This window comes from Narcine bancroftii, chromosome 3 (assembly GCF_036971445.1).
Source record: "Narcine bancroftii isolate sNarBan1 chromosome 3, sNarBan1.hap1, whole genome shotgun sequence".
Taxonomy (NCBI): domain Eukaryota; kingdom Metazoa; phylum Chordata; class Chondrichthyes; order Torpediniformes; family Narcinidae; genus Narcine; species Narcine bancroftii.
The window spans coordinates 51,954,730-51,964,346 of record NC_091471.1 but is presented as its reverse complement, the minus strand read 5'-3'; the positions used below and the strand labels follow the sequence as shown (position 1 = coordinate 51,964,346).

General features: G+C 44.8%; 1 protein-coding gene across 1 annotated transcript in view; it reads left to right on the top strand.

The window, feature by feature from the left end:
* The first annotated feature begins 2,305 nt into the window (after positions 1-2,305).
* Positions 2,306-9,617, top strand: part of LOC138757170 (interleukin-11 receptor subunit alpha-1-like) — a 101,377-nt gene continuing 94,065 nt past the window's right edge. The window contains exons 1-2 of the mRNA XM_069924084.1: positions 2,306-2,532; positions 4,881-4,905. Of these exons, the coding sequence (XP_069780185.1) occupies positions 4,900-4,905 (6 nt within the window). The 5' untranslated portion in view covers positions 2,306-2,532; positions 4,881-4,899. The remainder of the gene's footprint in view (positions 2,533-4,880; positions 4,906-9,617) is intronic.

Here is a 9,617-nt window from a genome sequence, read left to right as displayed (position 1 = left end):
TCCAACCCGATCGCCCGCAAACCCCGCCCTCCCGCACACAGGCCTGAGTAAGTATTATGAACTTTAATCTCAGGATAAAACGATCTTCCAATAGTTTCATGTCACAGTGATAAATATATTCCTGGTTAAAAATGGTCCTGCACCTGGATACAAGCTCATTAGGCATAAAATTTGAAAAGTGTGTAAATCAAAGGATATCTGTACCAATGGAAAAAGGGCATGGCAAATAACCCTGCTAGAGCTCATGCCCACAATCAGTCACCCATTTGATTGTTTCAGGAATCATGTTATTCTCCCAAATTCTCAATAGCCCTCAGATTTTACTATTTGACAGCACACTAGCAACATTTGACAAATCCTCTATAGAGAAATATTATTTATTGAATATTTTATTTCTCATCTGTTAATGCTTCTGGAAAGAGTTTATCCAAAACTATTATTAAACATTTATTTTAATAAGAAAAAGTTTAACATTGCATATGTTGAAAGAAGATAAAACATGCAGATGTTGTTGAAAATTTTCAATAAATATTTAGTTCGGCCCTCGACTTAGTCCAAGTTTTTAATTTTGGCCCTCCGTGAATTTGAGTTTGACACCCCTGGTCAAATGCTTCCTGACAAATGTTTGTCCAAATACACTTTTCATCTTTTTTCAAAAGGTTAGTAAGAGGAATTGCAATCTCAGGCAAGTTTTTACAGAACTTTCTATAATACCCTACCATTCCTAAAAATCTCCTTATAGCTTTCTTACCTATGGGTATAGGAAACTCAGAAATTGCCTGAACTTTCACCTGGACAGTTGCCAATTTTACTTGACCAACAACGTAACCAAGATATGTAACTGTAGTATGTCTAAATCTACTTTTACCTAAATTAACAGTACGGCTTACTTCTGAAAATTTATTGAACCATTTCTCTAATGTGCTTCCCATGTATCATTCCCCATGACCAAATCATCAATATAAGCATCTGTATGCTGTAAATCTTGAGTTACAGAATTGATCATCCTTTGAAATGTTCCTGAAGCATTCTTCATACCAAATGATCGAGCATTGTATTCATATAAGCCTTGTCAGAAATAAAACTTCTCACACATGAGTCTCTTTAAAACTGATGACACGACAAGCTTTATTTACAAGTCTGCAGAGTTGGACTCAACTGGTTTCTCACCAGTTAAGCCCCGATACATACAGTGCATTGATTTTTATACCTTTTTTGCTTGCCCTTCCCCTCCTCTTTAACACTGTTTTAATTGGTTAGTTTTTGCAAAATCATTCTAAGTACACTTGCATTTGTAATTATCATGTTAGTCAAGTACACTACGAACTCTGCACACACTAAATTCTGTTTTTCACTCTTTTATCAATCTTTGGCTCCTACATGTCTCTTTGTGACCATGAAAGATCTCTGTTTGTTATAACATTGTCCAGCTGAACTTTTATGGTAAGCTCCCTGTCTATTCTGGCTTCCCCTTTTATGATTAATCATCACATTTTAACTTAAGCCATTTTAACCTAAATTCTATATATATAACAAGCCTGATGCTGTTATGAATGCAGAAATTTCTCTACCTCTCTCAGTTAAGGGGACACACCAGTAACTTTTTAATAAGAGCATCTTTGTAAGAAATGTAGCTTTTCCAACCTTATCCACCCAATCATCCAACGTCGGGATAGGATAAGCATCTGATCTGTTACCATAAAACTAACTTGGCTAAGAAATATATAACCAAAGATTCTATCACAGTTTGGCGGGCAGCAGCCTCCTTTGAAGAAGACCGCAGAGCCCACCTCACTGACAAAAGGCAAAGGAGGAAAAACCCAACACCCAACCCCAACCAACCAATTTTCCCTTGCAACCGCTGCAACCGTGTCTGCCTGTCCCGCATCGGACTGGTCAGCCACCAACGAGCCTGCAGCTGACGTGGACTTTTACCCCCTCCATAAATCTTCGTCCGCGAAGCCAAGCCAAAGATATAATCTTTGGCTCCTATGGAAGCTGTAGGACTTGCTGAGTTTCCCCAGCACTTTTGTGTTTTGCACGCGACTCCGTCATCTGCAGATATTTTTTGGTTTAACTACATCTTCTCTCAGATGGTTGAAACTCAGCAGGTCCACCAGTGTCCTTATTGAGGACATAACCAACGATGGTCTTGTATCTTCACTATATCCAGTTCGACCTGCTGAGTTTGTGTTTTTCCTTGAATCACGGTGTCTGGCAACTTGTGTGTTTTACTCCTATAGATGTATCTGGACAACAACGATGAACAATTTGGGAGCCCCCTCATGTTGATGTTTACTCCCCACACAGGCAGCCTTTCTCACCCCCCCCCCCCACCCACCCAGGATGGACAGCCCGTCCGGCCAATGGTGCTTTGGGATGGCCGGGCGGTTCATCCGGTGTTTGTGGAGCCGCGCGGTTGATTGACAAGTCGGGCGGGAGACGCCGGAATGTCCAGTCCCCTCGAAACGGTATCTGGAGAGTGGAACAGCGGGACGCGCGGTTAATCGTCCTCGAGAATCAACGGAGAAGGTAACCCGGGGCAATAAACCGGGGTCGGGGGAGTTTTGGTTTGGCTGTCCGTGCGGAAGGGTGAAACTAAGCCTTGCTCGCTCTCTCTCACCGTGGCTCCGCTGGAAAAGTTCCTGAAAGGAGCGGGGGGGGTCGGGAGAGAGAGGGGGTGCCCACGTTGTGAAGAGGTTGTCAAAGATTTGCAACTCAGGGTGTTTCTGAAGTGGAAAGACTTTGCAATTGGAATAAATAAATGAAAAGCATAATTTACCGTTGCCGCGGAAATCTGGCATCCCAAAGACGAGTTGAATGATAGCGGTGCTTCCTTTACCCCCCCCCCCCCCCCCGCTGCGGTGACTGTTTAATCGACAACACCCCCCCCCCAACTTCAAGAAATCACGAGCACGATATCGCCTTTAAAATTTCTTCTCTTCATAAGCGATTGTTTGTCTTAAAAGGACAAGCCGTACTCTCCCTCCTTCCCCCCTCCTCTCCCTCCTTCCCCCCTCTCTCCCTCCTTCCCCCCTCCTCTCCCTCCTTCCCCCCTCCTCTCCCTCCATCCCCCCTCCTCTCCCTCCCCCCCTCCTCTCCCTCCTTCCCCCCTCCCCTCCCTCCCTCCCCTCCTCTCCTCTCCCCTCCTCTCCTCTCCCTCCCTCCCTCCCCTCCTCTCCCTCCCTCCCCTCCTCTCCCTCCCTCCCCTCCTCTCCCTCCCTCCCCTCCTCTCCCCTCCCTCCCCTCCCCTCCTCTCCCTCCTTCCCCCTCCTCTCCCTCCTTCCCCCTCCACTCCCTCCTTCCCCCTCCTCTCCCTCCCTCCCTCCCCTCCTCTCCCTCCCCTCCCCTCCTCTCCCTCCTTCCCCCTCCTCTCCCTCCTTCCCCCTCCTCTCCCTCCTTCCCCCTCCTCTCCCTCCTTCCCCCTCCTCTCCCTCCTTCCCCCTCCTCTCCCTCCTTCCCCCTCCTCTCCCTCCTTCCCCCTCCTCTCCCTCCTTCCCCCTCCTCTCCCTCCTTCCCCCTCCTCTCCCTCCTTCCCCCTCCTCTCCCTCCTTCCCCCTCCTCTCCCTCCTTCCCCCCTCCTCTCCCTCCTTCCCCCCTCTCTCCTCCTTCCCCCTCCTCTCCCTCCTTCCCCCCTCCTCTCCCTCCATCCCCCCTCCTCTCCCTCCCCCCCTCCTCTCCCTCCATCCCCCTCCTCTCCCTCCCCCCCTCCTCTCCCTCCTTCCCCCCTCCTCTCCCTCCTTCCCCCTCCTCTCCCTCCTTCCCCCCTCCTCTCCCTCCTTCCCCCCTCCTCTCCCTCCTTCCCCCCTCCTCTCCCTCCTTCCCCCCTCCTCTCCCTCCTTCCCCCCTCCTCTCCCTCCTTCCCCCTCCTCTCCCTCCTTCCCCCCTCCTCTCCCTCCTTCCCCCTCCTCTCCCTCCTTCCCCCCTCCTCTCCTCCTTCCCTCCTCCCTCCTCTCCCTCCTTCCCCCCTCCTCTCCCTCCTTCCCCCCTCCTCTCCCTCCTTCCCCCCTCCTCTCCCTCCTTCCCCCCTCCTCTCCCTCCTTCCCCCCTCCTCTCCCTCCTTCCCCCCTCCTCTCCCTCCTTCCCCCCTCCTCTCCCTCCTTCCCCCCTCCTCTCCCTCCTTCCCCCCTCCTCTCCCTCCTTCCCCCCTCCTCTCCCTCCTTCCCCCTCCTCTCCCTCCTTCCCCCTCCTCTCCCTCCTTCCCCCCTCCTCTCCCTCCTTCCCCCTCCTCTCCCTCCTTCCCCCCTCCTCTCCCTCCTTCCCCCCTCCTCTCCCTCCTTCCCCCTCCTCTCCCTCCTTCCCCCCTCCTCTCCCTCCTTCCCCCCTCCTCTCCCTCCTTCCCCCCTCCTCCCTCCTTCCCCCCTCCTCTCCCTCCTTCCCCCCTCCTCCTCTTATGTGAAAGTTTCTTTCCTCTCTCTCCCAATTTGGCGACTCGAGAGTCTTTGCTGCAGATTTGATCCCCTGCGAGTTTTGGGCTGAATTCCTCGGCGTCCGCTCCAGTCCCTCCGTCACTGGGGCGGTCAGTTATTTCGACCTGTGTGCCCTTATTTTATAGGTCAGACAGAGTTCATTTCTCTTTCCAAATTGTTGTTTTTGAATTCACTGGTTATCAAAGTCCTTTTTATTGGGGGGGTGGATTCATTCGTCAGGTTTTATTTAAGCAGAGAGAAGGACCTGCGCGCTTTTTAAAGTCTCTGCCTCTCCCTGCTCCAAAACCCCAGCCTTGTCTCATTGCGCTTGCAAGTGTTTTGTCTCCATCGTGTTCGAGTCGAGACATGCAGACACGTCTATGCAGGGTAAATGTTCTTCGACAGAACCTTTCATTCAAGTCCTTGAATTGTAAACTTCTACTGAATTACTGATGCATGAATTCTTTTTAGGAAAAAAGCGACGCCTTTCATGAAGGTAAAGCGATAGTTATTTTGCAGGAGTGTTGCGGGATATTTGACATGAGGCAGGTGACCAAACAGGGGTGACAAGGGCTTATTTGATCAAATCCTAATTTGAGTGTTAACTTGCATGACACTAAATGTTAATATTTATGATAGCAACCAAGAATTTCATGCATGGGACTTCTTTCTTTTAAAATACTTTTATTGAGTTGAATTTTAAAAAAACCTAAGCACACAATAATCGAGTGAATGGCCTCGGCTATATCGTATACATAACCTACGTAAATTTTAAATTGAAAAATAGCCATAAATCACTTGTTAACTTGATCTTAACCAAAATATTGTGATTTCAATGCTTGATTCTTTTATTTTCAAGCTTCATAAACTTCAGGCAATTGGATTAAAATAAATAGACCTTGCAAAACATTTTTTTCTACGTTTTGTTTGAAATGAACCAAGAAAAACATGATTAAAACCATTTGACTATAATGAAAGGATAACTTGAATCGTGACTTGTGACGGAAGGTTGGCTAAATTGGAATAACATGCCTTTTCACATTGCAGACTGCAGAATTGGCGTGTTAACGACCTGTTTTGAAATGCTGGTAGGGCCGTTCACACTGCACCGAGAAAGACTGGCTCCATGCGCCCTTTCACATGAGCAACCCGGTATCGCAGGTCCTGAGTGAAGTATTGCATACTTGCTGGCAGTGAATGCTTTGATCTAGAAGGAGAGTACAGATACTTAATTTCAGCCCCTCTCCGGTTGGGGATGTGTGGCTGTGCGTGTCGGTGTTATAAGTGAGAAAACAGATTTGATAGGTCTCAAAAGCAAAAACTCTGAACCCAGTTATGTCGTAAATGATTTTACTTACAAAAGATGGTCGTGGGAAGATGGTAACAGTGATAATAGACACACACACACAATTTTTAGTGAGCGTGGCAAAGTGGAATAAAAAACATATGAGTGTAGGGAAAGTCTAACCCTAACACTAACCTGAACCCTACCCTAACCCGAGATTTGATACTAGGTCTGCCAGATTGTGGGAGCAAGCACAAAGCACAAAACATTTACACTGGGTCTGTAGGGTTGTCTTCAGTTTGAACTGTCCAAAGCACACTGCCTCGCTCCCCTATCGACAGCCTGCCACCAACCCCCAACAATAGGTAGCAGTGATTAGTAAGGAATTAATTAAGGTGGTATGAATAGAAAGAAAAAGTGTGAAATCCACTTATATAGATCAATACTTGCAGTAGATTTTCCCATGCTCTTTTATTCTGTGCATATGTGTTTTATTTCTGCTCTGATTTTCCATGCTCTTTTATTCTGTGCATATGTGTTTTATTTCTGCTCTGATTTTCCCATGCTCTTCTATTAGTTATGCAATGTTTGAATGCCAACCCTCGTGTCCAGACTCATCTCTCGCGAACCTGACACTTTCTCAACACAACAATGACCAATGTGGAGACCAACAGTGTTACTGTCGGTGAAACTCACCATTATCATCCTAATTTCAATCTGGTATATAAAACCGGGGAATATTTTTAAGCTGTTTTTTTTTTGGAAAAACAAGTGATCTAACATGTCGTCAAATATGGCTTGCTGTGTAAAAATACACCCTAACCTGAAAAAATTCCAACTTTATTAATTTCAGTGTGAATGACTAAGGCTCTTCATAACAGAAAAAAATCATGCGAATGCTATGTTTATAAATAAAGAAAATCTCTTTCCATTCCCTGCCTCTTTAAGAACCTCCCATGCATGCAAGAATGTCATACCAGGTTGCCCGTCCAGATTGGAGCTGATTCAAAACAGATTGGTAATGATACACCCTCCCTAGGCAGTTAATTCCTGGGTTGATTTGGAGTGTTCACACTGGTATGTGAACCAGTAAATTTCTGGTTAATTATGGGATTCAAGAGCCAGAGTGACTGATTAATAACAATCAGTGCAAGTGAAGTATGTATATAGAATAATTTCATCACAGTATAGTTTTCTGGGGCAGGTGACAGAAATATTTTGTTTCACTGAAGCATTTGATTTTCATAGAGTAAATGTGACTTCTCAATACCCTTGCATAAACCAATTTGTTGTTTCATCAGAAATTTCTGTAATTACTAAAACATTATATGTTGATTTAAATATCAGGTGGTAAAGTATGCTGGATTAGTTATAAATCTACCAGTTTTATGGCTGTTATTTTCGTGTGATGATTTCTTTCTACACTAACTTTTGCATTTTATCAATGAAATGTTTGTAATAGCTTTTTTTTTAAATTTTGGACTCTGGAAACAATGAGGAATTAAAAGAGTATTGTTCCATATAGCTTGGGTATCTAGCTCTATTTGAATTCTGTAATTTCATGACACATACATATTCATGACAATAAACCTAATTCTGATGCTTAATATTCAACTTGAACCAAGTTTTCAACACAAGCTTCTGCCTTATCTTAATTTTCCATTTGAATGTAAGCCTATCAATATCCACAGAGATTAACCCAACTCTTCCCCCCTGCCCCCGCCCCCGCCCCCCCCCCCCCTTGCGTCAATATAGAGACAACAGCTGTGGAAATGTCCTTCAGCATTTTGTCCTTGCATGGTTCACTGAACAGAACATATGCGAAATACACTTTGAAACTTTTTCATACAACATGTTGGTGTAGATAGACTTGATTTTTAAACTGTTAGAAAAGGGGCCACTAATCTTGAGAACTTTACCTATATTTTTGCAGCCACACTAATTCTAAAGGATATTTGTATGGTTGTGAAAGGAGCTTTGTGCATGGGTGCTGTACACACTCCATTTATTTGTCCAAAAAGCAGTACAAATTGAACAGTAAAACACAGCATTAGCTTTGCATCTAATTGCCCAATAACCAGCCTAATCACAGAATCCAAAGCTTGATTTCAAATCGTATCTGTTCTTTTGGTAGTCAAATTCAAATTTTCCATCATTCTTTTCTGCCTTCGATACACCTGCACTAAAAAATTGTTTTAACCAGCCTCAATTGATGGTTCATACTAATGATCAATAATTACTCTTCGTGTTATACTTTAATAAGCCCTTTTCACACTTGCAAGTGATCCCTGGAATTAACTGCCATTCGGCCTTTAAAGGGCCAAGTGTGAAAGCAAAGTCAGCTCGACACCGGCATCTGATGACATCATCTCACGTCGGGGATTGACGGCCTCAACCCCAGTCCAATCCTCAGCATCTGCAATCAGGCAAGTGTGATACAGGTAATTGCAATGTAGGATTTTTACGTGAGTGCAGGAACGTGAAGGAAATTGTCCACTATTGCTATTTATTTATTTCTTCCCTCTCTCTCTCTCCTGCTGATTCTTTACCATGGCAAAATTTATACATTTTAATTAGCAATAGTGGACAATTTTTAAACAGTGTGGGAAAGTGGTAGCGCTATAGTGCACAATTTATAAAGACTGGGGATAAAGCAATGGCGGACTTCACTTCCCAGGATGCCATGTGGCAGAGAAACCCTCCATAAATTCTCCATTGCTAGAGCCGGTCATACAGCCCTTTCTCTGCCGCATGGAATTCTGGGAGGGCAAGACCCCATGGCTTTCCACCCCCCCACGGTATTTATAAATTATACGCAATGGTGCTACCAACTTTCACATGCTATATAAATTGTGCGCTATAGCAGTACAAACTTTCCCGTGCTGTTTAAAATTGTCTGTCATTGCTTTTATTGCTAGCACTTTCCATGATCCCTTAAAGGTTTATATAGGTGAGCACAACAGCAACAGGCTAAAGAGCTCATACTGAACTCTACATAAAGCTTAATTATGTTATAATTAGGCATGATTAATTTTGTTCAAATATAAGATCATAATACATTGATCAGGATTTAGGGCAGATCGACCACCACTCGATGTGTCATGATGTCACCAGTAGAAGGTACAACCCTAACCTCAGGGATGGCTCCTTGCAAGTGTGAAAGCATTCAGTGTCCCAGTCAAGTGTGAAAAGCCAAATCCTCATTCCCATCCCGGGACATTGAACAGCCAATTTAGTGGGATGCAAGTGTGAAAGGGGCTACAGAGTCATACAGCACCACAGCAGGCTCTTTGGACCTGCTTGTCTTTGCTGACCGAGTTGACTACCTGAGTAGTCCCATTTTCCTGCATTTGGCCCAGATTCCTCTCAGCCTTTCCTATCCATGTAATTTTCCAAATGTTCTGACTTGTATATTGTATGTAAAAGTTGGGACCAACTGGTCCCACCAGGAACACGTGCATCTTTGAATGACTAACGAGAAAGCTATTTGTGCTGTCTTGTGCCCTTGACAAATGGCTTGCAGTGATGTTAATATGAAATGGTCGATAGTTACCAGGTAATTTTTCAACACCATTATACATAGACATCCCTGCATTCCATCGACACATCCTTCACATACAGAGATGTTGTCAGGTTCAAGGTCATTTTCTGTCTCTGAAGTTTCTTGGTATCCCAGGAGGTAGCCATGACCATTTGGAGATGCACATCTTTTTAAATCAAATGTTGCAGCTTTCAGCCCAATTCACAATTTTCCCCAGAAGCTGCATTTCTCTATCACCCCATTATCATACTCCATCTCAGCATTCAGTGCACATTCGCAGCAACCAGATTTATCTATTTTAATTGAGGGCCTGGGTACAGACACTAAGTCTGGACTTTTTTGAGGGACAAATGTTCTGTTGCTCAAAAAATATTTTCTCATA